Source organism: Dama dama, chromosome 22 (genome assembly GCF_033118175.1).
Source record: "Dama dama isolate Ldn47 chromosome 22, ASM3311817v1, whole genome shotgun sequence".
Classification (NCBI taxonomy): domain Eukaryota; kingdom Metazoa; phylum Chordata; class Mammalia; order Artiodactyla; family Cervidae; genus Dama; species Dama dama.
The window spans coordinates 9,101,450-9,125,079 of NC_083702.1; the positions used below are offsets into that span (position 1 = coordinate 9,101,450).

A 23,630-nucleotide genomic window follows, 5' to 3' on the forward strand; every position below is an offset into this window, starting at 1 on the left:
GAGCCCCGGGGGGCAGCCCGACCAGCACAGACCACAAGGGTTCCCTTGACCTCCAAACGTCTTATCTGCTTAATTCCTCCACCATCCCTTTTCCTCCTGCAGCTCTGCTGCTCTCAGCTCCTGGGGGGCAAAAGCCCCTGGAACCTCACCTAAAGCAGAGTGCCACCCCCCAACCCTGCCCAGTCGTGGAGCCACCTTCCACCCCCACCCCTGTCCTAAAAGTAATACCAGGACTCACCCCTGGTTTTTCTAAAGAAAGACATCTAACTGGTTGACTAAGAGAGTTTGTGTGCTCTGGGGCATCTATGAAGGACTGTCACAACAACTAGACGGTCAGGAACAAGACAGACACCCCAACATGTGGAGGGGCGGGATCTTAGCAGCGTTTCTTCTTTAAAGGAAAAAAAAATGCACCCTGAATTCCACCTCTTCTTCTGGGCCTGTCTCCCCGGCCACGGGGTGGGGAGGACCCTCGGAGGCCTGAGAGCCCTCTCCCAAGACACTCTCAACCGGGGAGGGAGACACCAGAAATTCCAGCCGCCAGTGCCCCCGGAGTGGGCCCCCACCGGCTATGCTCAACTTTAGCACTTTCTGGAAGTCATAAGCTCTCAGTAGAAAAAATAAATAAATATATATGTCTGTCTCTCTCTATGTATATGCATATGTATACACGTATACGCACGGGCAGGACCACAGCTGGGCCCTTCTGAGCCTCGGCCACCGCGGGGGAACCCTGCTCCTCCCGCCCCGACGGCGGCCCCCCGGCGCGGCGCCCAGGTCCAGGTCGCGGACTGGACGAAGTATTGCTGTCTGCCCCTGGCTCCTGAGGTAAAGAAAGGTGAGACGGGGCGGGCGGGCGGCGGCCCTCATCTCCTCCCCTGGCTGGCGGCGTCCGCGGACGGCGGCTCCCCTGGCGGCGGCGGGGGCTGCGGCTCGGGCGCCTCGGGGCCCCGGGGGACGGCCGGCTCGGCCGGGCGCGGCGGGTCCTTGCAGCGATCGGCGGCAGCCCAGGAGGGGCTGCGGGCCAGGCCGCGGGGCCCGGGGGCGGCGGCGACGACGGCGCGGGGGCGGCCGGGGCCGGCGGCCAGGCTACTGGCGCTGCTGAAGCGGCGCGCGGGCGGGAGGCCGGGCGGCGGGGGCGGCGGCCCGAAGAGGGAGGTGAGCGAGAGGCTGCTGAGGGTCTCCGAGTGCTCGCTGCCCGCGCCCCCGCCGCCCCCGCCGGCCCGGCCGCCCGCGCCCTCCTCGTCCGAGGGGTCCATGGAGTCGTGCCGCGTGCAGCCCGGGCTGGTGGAGCCCCCGCTGCTGTGGCTGCGCTGGTGCGCCCGCAGCCCGCGCAGGCTGAACGGGCCCCGGCCCCGCGGGCTCGGGCGGCGGCGCGCGGCGGGCGACGGGCCGGCGCGGGGCCCCGGGCCGGACGCGGGCGGCCCCAGCCCTCGCCGAGGGCTGTCGCTCAGGGTCAGGCTGTCCTCCAGCGTGGTCTGCAGGCTGCCCGCCGAGCTGCTGCGGCTGACCTCCAGCGACGTGTCGCTCCCCGGGGCCTGAGGGGAGGGCCACAGGGGATGGGGGCGCCGCCCGGTGTTCCCCTCCCGCGATGGGCACCCTCCCAGCCCCTCCGACCCCTCAGGCGCGGCTTTCCTTCCGCGGCCCCACCCCACCCCACTGCCTGGTCCTCAAGGTGCCACCAGCATCATCCTGCTCAGACCCCAGTCAGACCCTGGCACCCAGCAGAGGGGGATCCAAGTTCACTGGGAGGAAAAGCCCTTGGACCCCACCCCATCCCTCTGGGACCTCCCTCCCCCCTTACTCACCTGGCTCCTCCCACCCCACCCCGCACCCCCGCCCCCACCTCTGCCTGGAAAGCTCTTCCCTGATACACACCTGCGTCACCTCTCACGGCCCTCCCAGTCCCTCCACCTGAACTGTCAGCAGCCCACTACCCCCGCCCCCAGCTCCCCTCCCTCCCAGCTCCCACCCGCCCCCGCAGCAGCATTCTCCCTGGCCCACATCACTGCCAAACAGACTATACTTTCCATGCATTTATTCTGATCATCTCTCCTGGCACATCCCTGCAGCACACTAAACGGTAAACCCCCTAGAAGGCAGGGATTTTTCACCCTGAGGCTGGCTGTAGGGTAGCTGGGGTCAACAGTCACTGGGCGAACAAGTAATTGCAAGAGCCCTGGGCTGACTATGCCTCCCGCACTGTGCCTCTCCCTGAGACCTGGTCCCCTTCCCCGGCTCCCGCTCCCCCGCATCCCCGCTCCCCCCCATCCCCACCCCCAGACCAGGGACGTCAGGTCTGAAGACCCTTCTGCCCTGTGCTCTGGGCCCTGAGGGGTGCCCAGGTGGTGGCCCTGGCCAATTCAATACAGGTGGCCACGCAGACCGAGACCTCCATTCCTAGCAATCACACCCCAACCCCCTCAGTGCCCCACCCCACACCCTGCAATGACTCCCAACGCCCCCTCCTCCCTGTCCCCTCAAGCTAGAGCCCAGGTCTTCCTCCAGGGCCCCCAATCTGGGCCCTCCCCACACTCTACTGTCCCCAGATGCCCTAGGACCCCGCCCTGTCCACTTCATCAGCCTCTAGTGCCACCTCCTCCCTCCAGCCTCAGCACTACGCCCCACTTTGCCAAGTGTCCTTGGCACCACCCTGCCTGGTGCCTTTGGCTGGGCCCCGTTCCCTCCTCCCTCACCTTGGATTTCAAGATCCCCCTCGCATGTCCCCTGACAGGAGAGCTCTCAGAGCCGGGAGGGACCGTACCTGTCGAAGGAGGGTGCAGTTGACGCTCGGCGACCGCAGGGAGGCCCAGGAGCCCTGCAGGGCGATCTTGGGGAGGGTCCCGGCCCCGGTGCCCTTCTCCTGCCCTTCCTGGCTGGCGGCCACGGCAGGGTGGAAGAACTCGGCCGGCATGGGCAGGAGTGGGCTGGAGGCATCCGGGGAGAAGGGGCTCGGGGGCGCTGCTGGGGAGGGAGGAGAGGGTCAGGGGAGCAGGCTCAGGCTGGCGGGCCCCTGAGGGTAGGCTGGCAGGAAGGGCCCCCCTGACAAATTGGCTGTGACTCCATGGGCAAGCCTCCCTTTCTGAGCCTCGGAGTCCATCGTGAGAGCAAGAAACACCGAGCCTGCCGGTGAGTCCTGGGAGGACGGGCACTGGGCAGTGGCAATTTCTAGAGCCAAGCAGACCCAGGCTCAAGGCCCTCTAGCTTCCTTCCTCTTTAAATGGGGACCAGCTGCCCACCCTGAGGAGTGGAGACATGGCTGTAAGAGCAAGAAGCAGCTATGGAGCTCAAGCCCCATGAACGGCAGTGCTCACTAAGACACACACTCCCCATTCCTGACACCCTCCGGGCCTGGCCAGGACTGGGGGACCCCCACCCAAGGACAGCACACAGGTGGGCACCACGCTGGACAGCAGAGCAGACAGAGTTTTGGGGATGGAGAGAGGCAAGGAGAAGGTGAGGTGGAAATGAAAACAGGGGCAGTTCTGCGGGCGGGGGGCAGCACCTTCTGCCCATGGTCCCCTCAGTGCCTTCCAGGATGAGGATGGAAGCTTGAATGTCCCCAGGTAAGGGGGATTCCGCATCTGTGTCATCTTCTTTAAGGAAAAATGCTAATGAAAGCTTAGGTAGAAATGACAGGACTTCGTCTGATCAGAATGGCTCTTCAGTCCTGTGCCCTAATTTTTGATTCAGGAGGTCTGGGGTCTTGGCACCTCAACCATCATATCCAGTCCAGAGGCTATCAGCTTTAGGAAGGTCCTCAGAAGAGTCACTCCACCTTTAGCTCCTGGAAGGTGCTCAAGGCCAAGCTCCTCCCAGAAGAGTACTTGGGGTGGGCTCAGGATCTCGGGGCCCCTCTTCTGATAAGTTCATCTTTCTGCCCCTCCTTCCCCAGCCAGTGCTATGAAGCCAGATCCCATCACCTTCCAGAGGGACTGGAGGTGAAGGTGAACCTGTGAGGGACCAGCCAATTGAGTCCTCTGTTCTTGCGCCCAGAGCCCAGCCACAAGCTCAAAGTGCACAGAAGACACTGAAAGTAGGGCTTTGTACGAAAGAGCTATTGAGGACCACAGCCTCTCTGCTGTTCAGTATCACCTTGTGTGATGATCTTGTGGGATAAACATCTCTCAAATTCAGCTCTAGAAAAACACTTCAATAATTAGGCAGCTTGCCTTCTGCTTGATGAGAGCTGTGTGTGCCAACCTGTTTCCTTTTTCACCACAGCTCCTAGGACACTCAGCGTGAATCATCCATTAGCCCAGATTTTTGGTATAATTATGATCTCATCTCTCTGTATTATTTGGCTACTGGTCTTTTGTCATTGTTCTATCAGGCCTGAGATTCCTATCTTTTATTGTCAATTAACCATCTGGTTCTTTCTGGACTCGATGTAATAGTCTAGGCAAAATTACTAAGGAGAAACCTCAGCCAGCTCCCTCCAAAGCCAAAACCCAAGATCAGGGCCATGGGAGCTGGCGGGGCGCCCACCCTCACCTTGGGTGCTCTCGTGTTTCAGCCAGGACCGGACGGGGTTGAACGGGATGGCCTCCATCTCACACAGGAAGCTCTCCGGACCCGACGAGACGGCCGTGTTGGGTAAGGGGAAGAAGCATTCGCCCAGGTCCCCTACTGGCATGGGCTCAGGTGGGTCAGGCTCACCCTACAGAGAAAGGGGGGTGGAAGGGGCAGGATGGTGGAGGGGCAACAGCCCACCACGGCTGCCTTCATGCCCCTGCTCTTCAGCCCTTTGCTTCACTGCTCTCACTGCCTGAGATGGCCTTCTCCTCACCTCCTCCACCTGGCCAGCGATCATCATCTTCCAAAACTTCCTAGAGGTGAAAGGGCCCCACCTCCAGGAAGCCCTCTCTGATGTCCCCAGTAGCAATTTCCCCACTCACTCCCCTTGTGACCCTGAGACTCCTGAAGGTCTTCCTTGTCTCTGTAGCCAAGTGCCTGGCACAGACCCTGGCCAGTAAAAAGGCCAAGCCTAGGCTGGTGAAGGCACCAGAAGACGGACCAAGGAGCTTCAAAGACTCCTTGTGAGCGTGACCCTGGGCAGGTCCCTTCCCGTGGCTGAGCCACAGTTTCCACATCCATAAATGAGAGAGGAACTGCTCCTTCTGGCAACCAGCTCTCCTTCCTATCACTCCCTAAGCCCTGCCCTTCTTCAACCCTGCAGCCCAAGGTGACCTCTGAACAGTATGCGCCTCAAAAGCTGCCTCAATGCCCCCTCCAAGGTAGATGAGCCCCCTATGAACTATTCTTTGAGTCCTAATAAAACAGCACCCACCTAACACCCACCAGACCTTAGAAACTGTGCATCCCAACATCCTGTGTGGGAAAACAGTGCAGGGGTACAGGAGATCCAGGAAGGGGCTGGGGGCGGTGGGGGGAGGGGCTGTCAGCTGTCACAAAGGTGACAGAAGGGGCCGGGAAGATCCACTCCCCCCATCCTCGCCTTCCTGGAGTTGATGGAAGTGGGGGGCACTGGGGGGGACTGGACACTGCCTCTGGGAGGCAGTGGTGCAAATCCAGGCTGCACCAGGGGTCAGGGGGACAGAGACTCTCTTAGGGGATGCCCACTGCGTATCAACCTCAGGCCAGGGGCTCTCGCACCTCTCCCAGCCTGGGCAAGCACGACTAGAATGCCTTGAAGCAATTAAGTCCTCTGATGCAACTACTGGGACCACACACCACAACTAGAGTCCGTGTGCCGCAACAAAAGACCACACACGATGCAGTGAAGATCCTGAATGCCACAACTAAGACCCAAGTGTCCGGCTCCTTGCAACCCCCTGGACTGTAGCCCACCAGGCTCCTCCGTCCATGGAATTCTCCAGGCAAGAATATTGGAGTGGGTTGCCATTTCCTTCTCCAGGGGATCATCCCAACCCAGGGATTGAACCTGGGTCTCCCGCATTACAGGCAGACTCTTTACCATCTGAGTCACCAGGGAAATCAAATAAAGAAATAAATGCTTAAAAAAAAAAAAAAACAAAAAAACTCGGCCTGGAGGTCACAAGCCTGGTGGCAGACCTCCCCTCCCTGAGCCTGCAGGATCAACAGAGCAGCCCTTCCAGCCCTCCTAGCCTCCCTCAGACTGACCACCTCGAGGGCAGAGGTTGGGGACCATGCCCAGCTGTGCGACAGGACAAACCACCTCACCGCTCAGAGCTCTCATGCCCTGGCCTGTGGATTGGAGTCACATCACCCTTAACACACACAGCTGGAAGACAGACATACTGAGTGCAGATAGAATGGCACACAGTAGGTGCCTGCACCTGCTCAGACTTCAGCCTCCCCCAGTCCCCCTGGAAAGTTTGCCCACCAGGGACAACTCCCATTAAATGGAGCAAAAACATCCAAAACTACAGTGAGTGGCAGGGCCACTTGGATGCTATGATTAGAGCCCTGGCTTGTTGCTGTGTGACTTCAGGTAAATCACTCCACCTCTCCGTCTCCAGCCCTCATCTGACCAACACAAGATGAGGGCCCAGCATGCAGCGGGTGCCACTTAAATGGTGCTCCAGAAAGGGGCAGTGGCCCAGCACGGCAGGCAGAGGCCAGGCTGCAAGTTCAGATCCACCTGCCCGGGAGCCCATTGGATGCTCACCTTGCCGTCCCTGGGGCCGACGGGGCAGGCTGCGGGGTCCTCCAGACTCAGGTCATCGCCAAGCAGGATGGACGAGGACCTGTCTGAGTTCAGGGAGAAGGCCTCCGTCTCGGCCAGCTGCACCTGCAGGGAGAGGAGGCCACCTCGGGTCACCCCTGGGGCTGCGGTGGGGCAGGCTGGTCCTCCAGAGAGACACAGGGCAGCGGTCAGCGAGGGCAGAGATCTGAGCACAGATGGCACGTCCATCCTGTGCAGGGACCCAGCCTGGGCTGGGGGGTGGGAGACGACCCGAGGAGGTCACAGCCTGCAGAGCGCCAGGCCTGGGCTGGGCCAGCGGGCAGGTGAGCTGCCCAGGGCTGTGAACCAAAGCTGATCCGCTTGCCCCCAGACCAAGTGCCCTTCAAGGCTGCTGGGTCTGACTCATCTGTGGCCCTGTGCAGGCTGCCCTTACGGGCTGGGGGTGCTTGTGAGCCCCTAGGACTTTGGGGAGTCTGAAGTCACCTCAGGCTGAAGGGGATCACTGGGGGCTGGACAGTCCTAGGGAGATGCTCAGGGCCCCACATGGCTGGGGAGAAGGGACAGGCCAGCCTCAGCCTGCACAAGACGGGCCCAAGGCCACGGATGCCCTGCAGTGCCCATCAGGGAAAGCCCACCTGGGAAGGTGGGGCTGAGCCCTGGAACCAGGGCAGGGGCCCCGGGAAGAGGCTCCAGGGTGCTCAGGCCTTGAGCTCCGGGACGATGGCCCTGGGTGACCCCTTGATGTCACAGAAAAGGCACACTGCCCCAGAGGTGACGCCTGGGCTTCCTGCCGGTGCCTGCAGCTCACCACCACGGTGGGCAGCCGCCCTTTCTGAGCACCTGCTGTGTACAGGCCCAGAGCGGGGCCTCGCAGCTCCTGAGGCCACACCACAGGCCTGCACGGAGCAGAGGAACAGGCCAGGCTGGGCTCACGGGGGAGGCCCGTCCACCACGGCCCTCTGGACCCCCCTTAATCAAGTAGGCCCTGGCGGGCCTCCAGCCAGAGCGGCTCGTCCCTCGGGCTGGCCCTCCACCAGGACCGGTGCCACCCCCAACCCCGAGGCCCCAGCTCCCTTGGGGGCACTGCCGTTACCTCCTGTTTGTCGTGGTGACACTTCTCGCAGCCGGCCGGCGAGGAGTAGTGGTGGAAGATGGACCCGGACAGGTTGTCGATGATGGTCAGCTCCCCCTCCAAGGAGTCCTTGATGATTAAAGAGACGCTGTCCAGCCACAGGTTCTCCTAGGCGGACGGGGACGGGGTGGGGACAGGTGGGATTATCGGCCGGCTCGGGATGGCCGGGTGGGCGGGCACGGGCTGCCTTCCTGGTTCTCCGCCCATGGCCTGGGCCCGACCCCACATCACAGGGTCGCCCCTGAAATGGAGCTGAGCGAGTTGGGCCCGGAACGACCGAGCTCTCTGCCCGAGCCCTCCCCACCGCCAAGCCCAGCTGCCTACCCAGCCCTCGGGGACCCCACTGCCCTCTCCGGGCCCCGCCCACCTGGGCTGGCGAGTAGCAGCTTCGGCGCAGGCGGCCCTCGGGGTCACCTTCGCTGCCTGCCCCTCCTGGCCCGTGGGCGGGCTCGGGCATCCCCGGGGAGCCGGCGGGTGGCCGCGGGCTGGGGCCCAGGCCGTGGGCCATCTCCAGCTCCAGCTCGGCATCCATCTCGGCGTCCTCCTGGGCCTCCTTGTTGCTGTCGTCCAGGTGCTTCATAAGCACGGCCACCACCACGTTGATGAGCACGAACTGGGCCGTGAGCACGAAGCTGACGAAGTACAGCGGCGACACGAACTGCAGGCTGCTCAGGCAGCTGCGCTCATCGTGGGTGCAGTCCCGCAGCGTGTCCTGCACCGGGGACAGGCGGGCAGGGAGGCAGCCGGTGAGGCTGGGGCTCTGGGACACAGGCCTCATCTCTGTCCTCATGAGACCCCTCTCCACCCAGCCCAGGCTGAACTGCAGGCCAGAGCCAGGGAACCTGTGCTGGGTGATGGGCAGTGAAGCCCAAGCCGAGGGCCCGGCACCCGGAGCAGTGGTGCCTCGAGTCCCTGGCCTCAGGCCCCCAGCCCCGCTCTGGCCCCAGGCAGAGTCCTGTCCCCTGGAATCTCAGCCCTGATCCCAGAGCAGCATTCAGGGCAGACAGAAAACCCGCTCTGGCCTCACGTACACCTCACTGTGCCCCAGGGCCGTGGGCAAGTCCCCCTGCGTCTCTGTGCCCTGCACACCCTCCCGTGTGCGACGGGCCGCTGGGCAGGCAGAACCCAGCCTGACTCTCCCTCCCCTGCCCACCCACATGTACCTTCATGATCCCGTTCCAGTTGTCGCCGGTGGAGACCTGGAAGAGCGTGAGGAAGGCCATGCCGAAGTTCTCGAAGGTGGCGTGCCGGCTCATGCCCTCACAAGGGTTCTCGTCGTTGCAGACTGGAAGGAGAGTGTGGTCAACCTGGCCTGCTGCAGAGTCCCCTGCAGGGCCTGCCCCACGCTGCTGCCTCTCAGCCTCATCTCAGACAACCTCAGAGGCGCGTGTGGGCTGTGCCCAGCCCACAGATGGAGAAACTGAGGCTCAGGGAGGTGGCACGCAGGTGGAGACTCAAGCTCAGGTGAGCCTGGCTCCAGGTATCAATTTCTGAGAGAGAAGCTGGGCTAAGGTAGGTAGGTAAGGGCTCATGCCCAGGGGAGCCAGCTTTCTGAACCCGGCCCTGGGCAGGGCTGCCTGAATGTGGGCTGCGTTGCCCTCAGTCTGTGCCCTGTCCACTCTGCCTACTGGGATGGCACTGACTGGGGATGGACACTGGCAGGTGGGACTGGAAGGGGCATCCCTGAGAGGTCAGACAGCTGGGGGGGGGGCTCCAAATGGGGGGTCCACTGCACAGGTATGGGAGTACCCACGGACCCAGGCGAGCATCTCTCCAAAGCCTCTATTCACACTGGGAGGAGGGTGTGGATGGCTGAGGGTCACCCATCCAGCCCCCAAAGGCTCGCTGTGGGAACATTTCCCCATCACAGAGACCGTGGCAAGACAGTCTGTTTGGGGGAGGGTGTCTCAGGCCTCCCCACCCTGCCGGGACGCTCCCTCCACTACCAGACCTGCTCCATAGCCCACCCCCCAGGCCGGCTTCAGCATCAGCATCAGCATCACGCACCCAGCTTCCCGAAGAGCTCCACTCCCAGGGCGGCGTAGATGAAGAAGAGCAGCATGAAGAGGAGGCCCAGGTTGCCCACCTGTGGGGACAGCAGGTGGGGCTGGGCAGGTCCAGGGAGGGGGCGCTGCAGGCTCTAGGCACGGGGCCAGCCCGAGGGTCAGGGCAGGCTCTGCGTCCGTGTCTGCCACCCCCGTCCCACCTCCTGGAGGGCCGGCTGGGTCCAGCACAGGGCACCAGACAATAACATAACACGCGTGAAGCCCTTACTGGCGGCCCCTGTGGCTCAGTGGTAAAGAATCCGCCTGCAATGCAGGAACCACAGGAGACGTGGGTTCGATCTCTGGGTCAGGAAGTTCCCCTGGTTAGGAGAAGGCAGCACACTCCAGTACTCTTGCCTGGAGAATCCCATGGATAGAGGAGCCTGGAGAGCTACAGTCCATGAGGTTGCAAAGAGTCAGGCACGACCGAAGTGACTGGCCCTTCCTATGAGCGGTCTGATTTCAAGCATTCCTTAGTCATGGCTGCACACAGTGATCTATGGACTCTCTTTTACCCCCATTCTTCAGGTGATGAAACAGATGTCCTGAGAGGTGAAGTCCTTGCCGAGGACCACATCGCTAGTAGTGGTAGGACTGGGGTCAAGCCTAGCAGGCTGGTCCCAGGTTCTCTGCACACAGCTCTTACATCTATGTGTGGTCAGTACCATCCCACGGATGAACGGAGACAGGGAGAAAAGGAAGTTACATCAATAATGCTACCTCCTTCATGAAGCCTGCCTGGATTCCTTCAGACAGATGGGGATTGCAGTCTTACAGCGTGAGTGTAACTGATGTGTCCCTGTCACTGTCTCTGCCAGTCTGGGAAGTCCTGGAGAGCAGGGACATGGCTGGAGTAATTCAGATCTGCTTCCTCGCGCCAGCACGAGCCCTGGCCCCAGAGAGGCACAAACACAGGAATCATGCAAGACTGGCCCCCCCAGAAGCCTCCTGCAAACCCAGCCACCCCGCTCCCTCAGCTCCGGTGAGATAAAAACATCAGATTCCAAACCTATTTCAAGTCTATCTATAGGCCAGAGACCACCTTTAACTCATGTTATGGGTAAGATAAGGCTCCAACATGTTCTTGCCCTAGAAAAGAAGTGTCTCTGAGAACCCTCAGAAGACCTGCATGAATGGAATCTGAGGATGTTCCTGTTAATTGCTGAAAAGTAAACCATGTTAATCACGGGCTCCTAATGTTTCTCTACTCCAGGCAAGAGTTTCCTTCTAAGCTGCGCCACAATCACACCAACAGTGTCTGATTAAATGATGCCGGTTTATTAAAGAGACAAGCTCTCACTGAGCACCTCTGAGGCCAGGTGTGAGGCCCCAGCTGCTGGGGTCCAGGCCTGTGGACCCCTCCCAGACTGATCTCCCAACTCCAGACTACAGCCACACAGAGAACAGACCCCATTTGCATATTCTGTTTTCTCTGCCAGGAAGACCTTCTCTCTGCCTTTGCCTAGAAAATGCCTACTCCCCACCCCTCAACACCTGGATCAGGGGTCACCTCCTCTGAGAAGCCTTCCCTGATGTTTCCTCTCTCTGTGTGCCTGAGACAAAGCCTGGAAGGAAGGGGTGAGGTTTCCTTTTCATGTCACTTTACAAAGAACCAAGGAAATGTCTAGGATCAGCGAATAGATTTTGAGGGGTAAGCCCCTCACCCCAATACCACATGGTTCCAGGCACACACATCTCTTAAAGTAGTTGTAATTACTGTCACATGTCTCCTACTTGAAGCTGGGACCTCCTAGGCATCTCCATGTGCCCTATGCCAACGTAGGGTTAGGATGCCCAGGGGTCAGAACGAGGGGAAAGGGAGAGAGGAAAGGGCCAGGAGGCCAGGCAGGCTGGGAGCACACACTTGCCACCCCCATTCCTGTCCTTAGCAGACTCTTCCATGGTGCTTCTTATGATCCAGTGCTTTACAAGCTTTAACTATTTAAACCTCACAACAACCCTTTGAGATAAAAACTGCTACCACCACCACCCCCCGCCCTGATTTCACAGGCAAGAAAAATAAAGGCACCTCATCCCCAGGCTCTCACAGGGCACTAGGCTTTGACCACAGGTTCCCTGGTGGCTCAGAATCTGCCTGCAATACAGAAGACCCGAATTTGATCCCTGGGTCAGAAGGATCCCCTGGAGAAGGGAATGACTACCCACTCCAGTATTCTTGCCTGGAGAATTCCATGGACACAGGAGCCTGGTGGGCTATAATCCATGGGGTCGCAAAGAGTCGGACATGACTGAGTGACTAACACTTTGACTTTCAGGGAGGCTTGAGTCTGGTCTCCAACCCATTTACTATCTGCCCAGAACTCACCCATATCTCCCATGTGACAAATTCCTCCCAAGGGATTTAAGTTAAGAAAGACCACAGCTCTCTGAATGAAAGCCCTTGCTTTCCATCCAGATCTGCTGTCTGCTGTGTCACTTTCCCTTTGCAACGAGGCTGCCAGGAAGCTCACTCCGGAACGGAACTCAATATCCTCAGCCCAGGTGCCTGAGAGAATTTGCTTTCACGTTCCCTGGGCTGTTACTCTTTCATCCTCATCTTTGGCATGCTGTATCCGTGCCTTTTACCTTAAGATACCTAAAGTTCCTTAAGACTAGATGAGTCATAGTGAATAAATGAATGTATATGAGGCTCTCCTCAGAGAAAGGTGAGGCCGCACTGAGGGGAGGGAGAAGAGGACCCATCAGTAGCTGGGACAGCAGGGGAGGAGGAGCCTGGGACTGCAGAGTTCCCAGGAGGACGGAAGATGCACCCTCTGTGGCTCTGACCCTATCTCCCTGCCCCTCACCAATGGCGGGGGGCACTTTCCTAACTTCCCAGGGTCCCCACCCCCAGGTCAGGGTCTCATGCTATCCCCTCCTAGAATGTCATACCTGTCACCTCTCTATCCACATCACCATCTCTTACCAAGCCGCCCTACAAGGTCAAGCTCAAAGTGCCATATGCCTTCTCTGATTCCCCCAGGTGCGGGCCTCTCCCCACACTGCCCTGAGGCCTCTGTCATCCCCCTAGACTCCTGGGGGCAGAACCCAGGTCCTCAGTGGCCAGCCCAAGGGCTGGGTACAGAGCAGGCAGTGGGGGAGGGGGAAGGAGAGGGAACAAGTGCTCCACCAAGAAAGGAAGGAAGTAGATGGGACCCCGCCCATCTCTCACACCCAGGAGCTCAGAATTGCTTCTCTGGAGGCAGGACTCTGCCTTGGCTCCCGGCAGATCTGAAGAGAAGGGAAGTCACAGCCCATGCCCCCACAGCGGGCCCCCAGCGGGCCCAGCGTGGCACCGAAGACGGCCAGGTTGGGGGGGGGGGGGGGGGCGGCTCTTACCTGGGGTAGAGCTTGCACCACGGTGTCCAGCAGGGCCCGCATTCCCGTGGCCATCTTCAGAAGCTTCAGCACTGCGGGCAACACCCAACCCGGCCCACTCAGCCCAGACCAGCGGGAACAGGCCTGTGCAAGTGTGTGCGTGTGAATGCAGTAGAGTGAGAAAGTGCAGGGCCGTGAATGAGATGCCGCACTGCAATCCCTTGGGTGCAGATGAATGCGGGGTGGGGTAGTGCACAAAAACATGTTCGCCCGGGTGGGTGTCGGTGTAAAAAAGCCCAAGAGAAGGAAGGCGGGCACAAGGGACCAGAGGGATATCAAGTGTGTGAGTGAGCACCTAATTCACCATGATGAGGCCACAATGACCAGCGTGTGAGTGCCCTTGGGTCTCTCCCTTCCTCTCTGGCTGGAGAGGCCCCAGGGTGACTGCTGAGTTTCTCCACCAGACCCCTCACCACCTCGGAATCTGGGGGCAAGGGCGGGGCAGATAGAAGGGTGAGCCCAGAGGCAGGAGGTTTCTTGAAACAAGTATAAGGACAGCCTTGGGGTGAAAGGGAGGCTTCTGGGAGAAGAAAGAGGATTTCAAGGACAGGGTATCCCAGCCAGAGCTGGAGAAAGGCTGGTGAGGACCCAGTGTCTTCTTGGCGCCACTGGGTACCCAACCTGAGAATGGGCCACGCTGGGCAGGGTTGTTCATGGAGGGGGCATGCCAGGGTGCAGTACAGAGCTGTCAGGACGAGGGCACGTGTGGGCACACAGCATGGGGGCGTTGAGTGTGTGTCAGGGATGGGCTCCTATTCCCCCTGCTCAGCAGGCGGCCCATCCTGCCCCACCCGACCCTCACCCCGGGCGATGCGCAGGACCCGCATGATCCGGATGATGGTGGGGTTGATGGGCAGCGCTGCGTTGATCTCAATCTCCTCCAGCGTGATGCCCATGACCGACAGCAGCACGATGGCCAGGTCCAGCTGGTTCCACCTGTGCGGCCAGGCAGAGGAGGGCGGGAGTGAGATACAGGGTGAGAGGCACTTGAGTTTAGATACACTCCAGCTGGGAGGAGTTTCCCAGCCCTCCACCCTCCTGCCGCGGCCCTCAAGGATCCCTAATAGCCCCTTCAGATCCCAGGGGTTCCAGCTCCCTCGCTGCCCCCTACCCCCAACCCCACCACAGCCTCTATCCCTCAAGCAAGAGGCTGACCAGGCTAAAGGAACATCTGAGGAGGAATGGGTTCTGACTCCTAGGGCTGAATCTTGAGCCAGCTGCTCCCTCTGTGTGGCCTTGGGCTAGTCCATCAACCTCTCTGAGCTCCACCTGTTCCCTCTGAAAAGAAGGACTTGCATGAGGTGTGCCCTGCTCTACCTGCGGGCTACGGAGGACCCACGAGAGGGGTTCGGCAGAATGCCCTGCACCCGTCAGGGCTGAAGGCAGCACCTGGGGTCAGTGGCCATCCGTCCTCAGATTCCACTGGTTCCCCTCCTCCAGCTGCTCCGAGTTTCCCCTGGGGTCAGGACTGCTTCCCCCTCCTGCATTGCACTCTGCGCTGCCTCAGCCCATTCCAGTTTTGCTCACCGGTCCTTGAAGAAGCGTCTCAGACCAAACGCCACCAGCTTCAGCACAGCCTCCAGCACAAAGACAGTGGTGAACATGTAGTTGCAGTACTTGAGGGCTGTCTCCAGAGACTGCAGGAGCAGCAAAGAGAAGCATGATCCAGGCCCCATGACCCGTCCGCCACCTTTACTCCAGTCAGAAAAATCTCTGCCTTGTAAGGGGAGAATTTCCTTCATTCACACTTAGTGCAATGGTTTACATATCTGCTTTTACTCTTCCCACCTTACTTAAAGTGCACTATTCATTTTAGATTGCTGTTTCCTTTTCCTTATTTCTGCTGGTCTGGTCCAGTTACCACTCAGTGGAGGCAGTATGGGGTAATGGTTAAGGCAGCGGTTAAGAACCAGACCACTTATTAATCGATGTGAATTCAGACTCAGTACTTATTCCTTGTTTGTAGCCTTGGCAAGTCACTTGACTTCTCCAGGACTTAGTTTTCCAGTCTACGAACTGGGGATGATAATAGCACCCACCTCAGAAAGTTGCTATCAAAATTAAATGAGGTAATAGTCCAAGACAAGACAGAATAAATACTTGGTTAATATGAACTTATTCCATTTCTTCATGTTAATTTAGAAGTTCTACCATTACTGCTGCATTCCATCGATGGTTGCCTTCCTTTTGCCTGCACTCATTGTATCTCATTCCTACCATTTAAAAAAACATACCGATTCCTCGCCTGGAGGCTCTGCTCTCCCCTCTTCCCCCACTCCAGTAAGTCTTCTCAGAGACTCGCCCCTACATAACACACCCCTCATGTCCCTCGTGAACGCTGCCTGCAACTAGCTGGGAACCGGTCACCTCTCCTGCCCCAGTGTTTGCCCTCAGTGGCCCTGCCCCTCTGCCAGGCTCCAGATGCCCAGTGGTAGTGGAGCCAGGTGGCAAACCAAAGTTCCAGTCCCGCCTCACTCACTGGCTGAATGACTTGGGCAGTGTATTTTATGTCTCTGAGCCTCGGTTTCTTTATCTACAAAATCTGGAGAAAGCCCGCCACACACACACACATGAAGGCTGCTGCGAGGATTAGAGAGTTAATATCTGTAGTGTGCCCTGCAAAGAGTCTCGGTGAACACAGCACAGCTGTTGTCACCCATGTTCAAGGCTGGAACTGAACGTCACCCCCCACCCCACTCCCACCCCATCCCACCCCACTCACCAGGACCTTTCCCTGGAAAGGAGTGACCTCTCCCTCTCATTACTCATCCATCCTACCAGGCCCTGAGCTTCTTAAGCAGAGGACCCCGTGTAGGACCTACTCAGACCCTGGCCCGCCCATCCCTGGGGTGGGGTCCCGCTGAGGACTCGACCCCGCCATGTGACCTCGGGCCAGGGGCCAGGCCGGGGCTTACCGTGGGCTGGTTGTAGTGCTCCAGGGACATGGTGACCACGTTGAGGCAGATGATGAAGGTGATGAAGATGTCCAGGTAGTGGCTGGTGCACATGGAGTGGATGAGCAGCCTCGTGGGACAGTAGGTGGCATAGTAGGGCAGCCGCTGGGCCTCTGCAGGGGTGCAGGGTGGGGGGTACAGACCATGGAGGGTTGGGGCAGAGGTGGGCGCAGAGCACATGGAGGGAGGGGTGGAGCAGAGGGAGGAGGCGAGGGGGAGAGATCGGGTCCACCCCAGGCCCTGGGAGTCAGCTAGGTCCACCCCACCCAGCCAGGGCACCTCGAGGAAAAGGGGTTAGGACGTGAGGCAGGGTGGCAAAGAGGGACCCTGACTGTCCTCATCCACCCCAAATGTGCCCATTCAGGGGCTCTGGGTCTGCTGGGGGCAGGATAGGGGTCCCACGGCTCAGGGCTGGGCATCTGAGCTCTGTCTCTGCCCTCTGCCTGGACTGAGCTGCAAGGCCTCATTCAGGCGGGCAGTGGGGTCACCATCAGACTCTGGATGGACACTGATGACAGAGGTCAGGTCAGGCAGCCGCGGGGGAAGGGCGAGGTCAGGGGCACAGAGACCTCCGTTCCCTCTGGGTCCAGAGGCCCAGTGGCTGCGGTCAGGCCCAGGCCTCCACAGAGCAGTGGACAGAGGAGCCCTGGGCCAGAGGGCCATCCCCCTCCCCCGCAGGTCACCCACTCACTCCGGCGCTTCTTTTCCAGCCGCCGCAGCCGCTTCTCCTCACGCCGCCGCGCCTCCTCGGCCTCCTGGTGCTGCCGGCACTTGTGAAAGTTCTCCACCACGACGCCCACGAACATGTTGAGCACGAAGAAGCTGACGATGAGCAGGAAGGAGATGAAGTAGAGCAGCATCCAGGGGTTGTGGTTGGGCACGGGCTGCGGGGACCAGACGGGGCTGAGGGAGGCTGGCCGGGCACCCCGGGGCCCACTGCAAGGGGTGCCCTCCCTCGCCGAGCCTCCATGCAGGGGGGGCACCAGGAGCAGCCTCCCGGGCAACTGGGAGATTTGCAGGAGGTGAAGGTAGGAAGTGCCCACCCTGCCTGGTACAAGGATGGTGCTCAGCAAAGACAGTGCCCCCTTCCCTGCCATCTGTCTTCTTCCCCTACCCACCATCTATTCATCCACCCACTGACCTATCCATTCATCCACTCATTCATCCATTTACCCATCCATCATCCACTCATTCATCCATTTACCCATCCATCCACTTATTCATCCATTTACCCATCCATCATCCACTCATTTACCCATTTACTCATCCATCCATTCATTCATCTGTTTACCCATCTATCCAGTTATTCATCCATGTGCTCATCATCCATTTATTCATCCAACCATTCATTCATTTATTCATTCATCTAGAAACAAACCAGGAAACAAAGCAGCCAGCAGAGGAATGATCACAGCCCTGATGGTGTGTGTGTGTATCTGTGTGTGTCCATGTGTGTGTTAGTGGGGGTGGCAGGCAGGAAGAGTGTACAGACAGAGAAATGGAAGGTGATGTCATCATGTGTTCTCATTCCTCCACATCCCCAAACTCCATCTCTATGACCACTCCAGAGCCGTCCAGGGTGAGGCCAAGAGCCCGAGGCGGCCTACAGGCCTAGGGGCATCTCCAGTTCCGATGCCCTCACTGAGTGGGTCCTGTCATGACCTTGAGCATCTCCCTGCTCCTTCTCCTGATGACTTCCATATCCAGGACTCTGCTGACCCTGATCAGCCATGTGTCTTGCCTAAGGCCCCCGCCTAGCCCCTGAGGGGACCCCTGCTCTCAGAGGGATCTTGGGGGTGAGGGCTCAGACCCAGCCTCCTCTCTGGCCCCTTCCACACTCCCACTCCCAAATCCATCCTCACCCGGCAGCCCCAGGAGGCTCCCACAAGTTCACTGATTACCTCTTCACTGTTACCCCTTCACTGATGCCCACTGCCCTCCACTCCAGCCCCAGCTGTGCACCTAGGCCTTCCTGCCCTTCCTGCCCTGTTTACCTCCTCCACCTGCCTCCTGCCACTCTCCTTCCACCTCCTACCCCCGGCCCTGGCCTCATGACTCTCTGAGCCTGTCACTGGCCCGCCCAGGCGTGCACCTGCTGTCCTTGCAGCTGGCCTGTCCCCAGTCCTCCTCTTACTCTCGCTTCTCCACCCACAGGCTCTGCAGCCTTCCAGGCAAAGCTGGCTCACAGCGCTCTCCCTGCAGAGAGCAGACTTGCAGAAGCAAACGGAGCACAGACTTACACCAGCCAGAGCCCAGCCCTAACGGGGAGGGTGCCGGCCAGGACAGGGAGGGGCAGGTATGGCTGACAGTGGGAGACACCCGCTTCAGACCCCGGGGGCCCCAAAGACACCATATCCCTCCCCTGCTGCCTGGACAGACCCGGCCCGGCCGTGCCCACCTGCTGGTCCACCGCGACAGCGTCCAGTCCATTGTACATAATGTTCACCCAGCCGTCCTTGGAGGCCAGCACAAAGAGGGACATGAGGGCCTGGAAGACATGGGAGGAAGGGGGACAGGGAGGTGGCATGGGCAGCTCAGGCCGCATCTGCCCCCTCGAAGGGACAGAGAGGCCTTCCCCGAGTCCAGGGCAGAGCTGTGTCCTCGGCCGACAGACCTTTGCTGAGGACACGCCGTGTGCCTGCCCTGTGTCCCACAGAACTGCTGCAGGAGAACAAGCACTGGACTGGGAGTCCTGGGCTCCAGTCTCAGCTCTGACATTAACCGGGCAAAAAAATTCATGACATGTTTTCCCCTCACCCACAGAATGGCGCTAACCCTTCAGGGCCTGCCTGCCACAATGGCTGGGAGGATCAGCGGAGACTTTAAAACTGGAAACTTCCTGAGGGGCCCTGCCTCTAGCGCCTGAAACAGGAGCTCTCGAGAGAAGTCAGGACCAGCCCAAGGTCTGCCACTTACTGGCTGTGTGACTTGGGGCAGGTTCCTTCATGTCTCTGGGCCCCAGCTTCTCTGTCCGTAAATGGCAGTATTTACCATCACTAATGATATTAGAAACAGAGGTGATCCCCAGGAGATAGCCAGCCAAGGCTTCTATATGGACAGCAGGACAAAGCGTCCACGGGAGAGGTCTCCTGCCTTGTGCTGGCCCCTCCATCCTATCCATCCAGGCCTCAGACCCTTCCTCTTCGCTTCCCAGAGAGAATGGTGCTGAGGGCTGCCTGAAAAGGGCTCAGGCCCAGGAGCAGGACAGGGGACAAAAGGGGGGCCCTCTCTACCAGAGAGGCACATGAAGTCCTTACAGCTCTAGGGGCAAATGTCCCCATGAGCCCTTAGATCACAGAGGCCTGAAGTGCAGAGAGCCTGGGGACCTTGGAATCACAGACCTGCTATCACTGCTCGCATTTACAGATGAAGACACTGAAGCACAGAGAAGGGCAGAGCTGGCCTGAGGGCACACAGCTGCTAAGAGGTCCAGGAAGGGATCTAAGGTTCCAGGCCATGCTGGAACCTCCCACATGGTTCTGTGGGGACCTACTCAGGAGTCTAAGGTCATCAGCCTGCCATTAAGCAGATTTTCCAGAATGGAAAAGGGCTGGGTGCGGGAAGGGGACCAGGAGCCAGTGTCCACTAAAGCACTTACTAAATGCCAAGCACCTGCCAGACACTCTGTATTCAGGGTCCCCAAGCCTCAGACTACCTGTGAAGGGAGTTCTACCCCTACCCATTCTACAGAAAATAAAATCAAGGCTTGAAAAGCAGAAGCCCTGGCAGGGGAGGACTGGAGCCTGGTCTGTAGTCCTGTTGGCACTGAAGAGCTGTCACCCCCACCCATGTGGGGTGGGTCAGGTCAAGAGCAGGAGGGGGTGCTCACCTGGCCCAGATTGTCGAAGTTGTACTTATGATGGACCCAGCGGTAGTTGGCAGCCACGCAGTCGGAGCGGTTGGTGATGTTGCGGGTGTCTACACCCAGACAGTGGTAGAACTTGCCCTTGAAGAGCTGGGGGTAGGGACACAGGGCTAGTGACCATCTTGCCAGTGCTCCGGGGGCGGGGGGGGTGGGGTGCAATTGGGGTGCAAATCAGAAGAGGGACCTGCCCCTCCAGGGACACTGTGCATGTCTGAGCCAACCCACTCCACCCCACCCGCTCTCCAAGTCCTCCGGCATGAGGCAGGGCCACGCTCATCTCATCTCACAGGTGAGAAAACTGAGACCCAGTGATGTCAGGTTAATTTCCCAAAGTCATTTCAGGTTCAGGAAGTGGCAGAGCCAAAGTTCACAGCCTGGTCTGATTCCCAGCTCTTCCACAGACCCCAGAGATCAGACCCCAGTATGCACACTGGGGATTCGGGCAGGGACTCCACACAAGAAACTGCCTGTACATCTCCAAGGGAGAGACAGAAAGAAGCAAAGGGACCCTCTTAGGGACCCAAGCCCTCTCCATGTCAACTGCCTGGAAGGGGCAGATCCACTGTCTGCACGAAGCCCTTCCTGCCCAGGAAGCCACGCTGTGATCTCTCAGGGACCCCAAAGGACACCTGTGCACAGGGCCCCTCCAAAGCTACAGCCCCGAACTCAGGGCCAGTGGGGAGCCTGGGGCCTCAGGACAGGGCCCGGACCCTCAAGAAACAGGGTCTCAGTGGCAGCTCGGACCACAGAAGACCCAGGTCTTCTGGCCACTCCCTGACGTACAGTCTACGGTCTGCACCCCCTCCTCCCTGTCCAGCCCTGAAAGTGAAAGTCGCTCAGTCATGTCTGACTCTTTGTGACCCCATGGACTATATAGTCCATGGAATTCTCCAGGCCAGAATACTGGAGTGGGTAGCCTTTCCATTCTCCAGAGAATCTTCCCCACCCAGGGATTGAACTCAGGTCTCCCGCATTGCAGGTGAATTCTTTACCAGCTGAGCCACAAGGGAAGCCCAAGAATACGGGAGTGGGTAGCCTATCCCTTCTCCAGCAGATCTTCCTGACCCAGGAATCAAACTGAGGTCTCCTGCATGGCAGGCGGATTCTTTACCAACTGAGCTATGAGGGAAGCCCTATCCTATTCCCAGACTAGGCTAAACCAAAATCTGAATCAGCTCAGGGCCTTGCCTGGGTCAGAGGTTCTCCATGGTGCCCACCCCAGTGAAGCCAAGCTGCCCTTCCAGGTCTCACCCGCCTTGGTCCAGCTCACCTCCCCATGACAGTCGTAGCTCCAGGACTCTCTCCACCAGTGCTCTGCTTGTCCCCATCTCCCCATGTGTCCATCTGCCCCTGACATACATTGCCCCCACTGTGACCTGCCCAAACCACTTGTCTTTCAAGGCCCGGTGAAAAGGCCACCTCCTTCCCCATTGTCCCCGGCCCAGCCCCGTGTTCCTGCCTCCCTTGGCCCCCTGTGATCCCATTTACCCCGCCTGCTCTGCACTCAGCCCTTTGGGCCCTGTCTGCCTCCCTGCCTGGAATGGGAGCTCCCTGCTGGCAGGGACCACGGCTTCTCCACCAGGGCATCTGGCACAAGGTCCCGAGAGCTGGGCAGGAGCGTGGAGCCTCTTCCTCAACTACAGAGCCCAGCCTACTGCCGGGCCAGCCCCCTCACCTGCACCCCCAGGATGCCAAAGATGATGAAGAAGGCGCAGCAGATGAGGACAATGTTCCCGATGGGCTTTAGGGAGGAGATGAGTGTCTCCACCACCAGCTTCAGGCCAGGTGCCCGGCTGATGACACTGCAGGCAGGGAGGAGCCAAGGATACCATGAGCCATCAGCCAGACCCGGGACAGCCCCTACTAGGCCAGAGTCAGAGCAGAGGCCCCCAGGCCACAGATTATATGCACAGCAAGATGCAGCGCTTTTACCCCAATCCCTTGGGATACATACTGCACCCTCCTCTAGATACTAGAGGCCCAGAGATGGCAGTGAGCCCCCCCCCCAAGGACACACAGAGAGTGGGTAGCAGCCCTGGGGGCCACCTTCAGCCCCCACCTTCCAGCACCTGCTGCAGGCCCCGCCCCAGGAGCAGGGCCCACAGCCCGGGGTTCAAATGGTGCCCGGCACATGCTACAGAGGACCGCGTGGGTCGGGAGCGGGACAGTGAGGGGTCCATTTAGACCATGAGAGATCCCTCGGGCAGTGCAGGGATTCCCCATCCACGGGGGTGGGGTCCTCACCGCAGGGGTCGTAGGGTGCGCAGGAGCCGCAAGACCCGGAGGACGCCCAGGATCTTGGCTCCCCCGGCCGAGGCCACGGACACCACAATGTCAATGATTGACACAAAGACGAGGAAGCCGTCTAGTACGTTCCAGCTGCTGCGCAGATAGGCCTGCTCCCCGAAGTACAGGCCCAGCGAGACCACCTGAGGGCGGGGCGATGGGCGGGGTCAGGTAGGTGCCTGGGGAGCAGATGGGTGTCCACTGCCACCCCTCCGAAGGCAGGTTATAGGTGTCCCCTTACCCAAGGAGCCACTCCCTGAAGCATAGGCCCACGACTGCCCAGTTCCCTTCTCCCCGCACATCTACTAACCCCCACTGGAAGCCAAGCACTCCCGGAAGCATCCTAGACAGAACCCACTCCTGTGCCCCCACGCCTCCAGCAGGTACCTCCATGACACTGGAAATGCATTATGAGCGCCCGCCTGGCAGACATGAAGCTAACCTCGCCCCCCTCCTCCTTCCACCGCCCCAGGAGCCCAACCCAGTGGCTGGCACCAAGTGGGGATGGGCCTCCAACGCCCCCTGTGGAATGCTGCTGAGGGGCAAGTGGGTGACCAGCTGACGGAGGCTGGACCAGAGCCTGGGGCCCGGACAGGGGGAAGGAGAGGTCCCAGGTGAAGTCAGGTACCTTCAGGGTCATCTCGCCCACGAAGATAGCTGTGAAGATGTAGTTGGACACAGTAAGGAAGATGCGTTCCTGAAAGAGCCAGGAGAGGCCGTGGGTCCAGGAGCTCCCAGAACTGCCGGCCTCTGCCTTCAGCCAAGGGGCACCCAGGAGAGGCTGCCACTTCACAGTCCATGGCAACGGCCCCCTCTCCAGAGGCCAGCTCCCAGCCACACCTCCCTTTGTGGCATCCGGCCTCGTAGAGCTCTCCAACCCCATGCCATCCCACAGCAGGCCCTGGCAGCCTGTCCCTCTGCCTTGTCCCCTGCACCGCCTGAAGGCCCCAGCCACTCACGGTGCTGCCGGCCTCAATCTGGGGCCGCTCCAGGGCGATGGTGATGCAGTTGAGGAAGATGAAGGCCAGGACGACATAGTCGAAGAGCTTGTGGGCGATGACGGTCTGACACAGGACCCGGAACCTGGGCAGGGCGGGCAGGGGGGCCACGTGAGTGTTGGTTTGTCCCTTACCCTGGCCGGAAGGAAGGCAGAAGGCCCAGGCACACATGGGGACCAGGGTGGCCTGGAGGAAGCTGACCCTTCTCTTCTGGACACACCACAGGTGGCGATTTCACATCTTCTCAGGATGCCACCTTCGCTGACCACACTGCAAGCGCCTAGCACCCCAGGATGAAGGGCGCCCACCTAGCTTCAACACTCAAAGCTTTCCAAACACCA

The 23,630-nt window shown here is 59.7% G+C and overlaps 1 protein-coding gene across 1 annotated transcript in view; it reads right to left on the bottom strand.

The window, feature by feature from the left end:
• Positions 1–216: 216 nt before the first annotated feature.
• CACNA1I (calcium voltage-gated channel subunit alpha1 I) overlaps positions 217–23,630 on the bottom strand; it is a 106,732-nt gene continuing 83,318 nt past the window's right edge. Inside the window, exons 18-36 of the mRNA XM_061124040.1 lie at positions 23,251–23,374; positions 22,920–22,988; positions 22,250–22,434; positions 21,681–21,807; positions 19,970–20,095; positions 18,539–18,628; positions 16,832–17,024; positions 16,102–16,253; positions 14,714–14,823; positions 13,989–14,122; positions 13,148–13,218; positions 9,771–9,849; positions 8,927–9,048; positions 8,131–8,475; positions 7,725–7,871; positions 6,614–6,736; positions 4,495–4,660; positions 2,765–2,961; positions 217–1,538 (exon numbers count right to left, since the gene is read on the bottom strand). Of these exons, the coding sequence (XP_060980023.1) occupies positions 867–1,538; positions 2,765–2,961; positions 4,495–4,660; positions 6,614–6,736; positions 7,725–7,871; positions 8,131–8,475; positions 8,927–9,048; positions 9,771–9,849; positions 13,148–13,218; positions 13,989–14,122; positions 14,714–14,823; positions 16,102–16,253; positions 16,832–17,024; positions 18,539–18,628; positions 19,970–20,095; positions 21,681–21,807; positions 22,250–22,434; positions 22,920–22,988; positions 23,251–23,374 (3,232 nt within the window). The 3' untranslated portion in view covers positions 217–866. The remainder of the gene's footprint in view (positions 1,539–2,764; positions 2,962–4,494; positions 4,661–6,613; positions 6,737–7,724; positions 7,872–8,130; positions 8,476–8,926; positions 9,049–9,770; positions 9,850–13,147; positions 13,219–13,988; positions 14,123–14,713; positions 14,824–16,101; positions 16,254–16,831; positions 17,025–18,538; positions 18,629–19,969; positions 20,096–21,680; positions 21,808–22,249; positions 22,435–22,919; positions 22,989–23,250; positions 23,375–23,630) is intronic.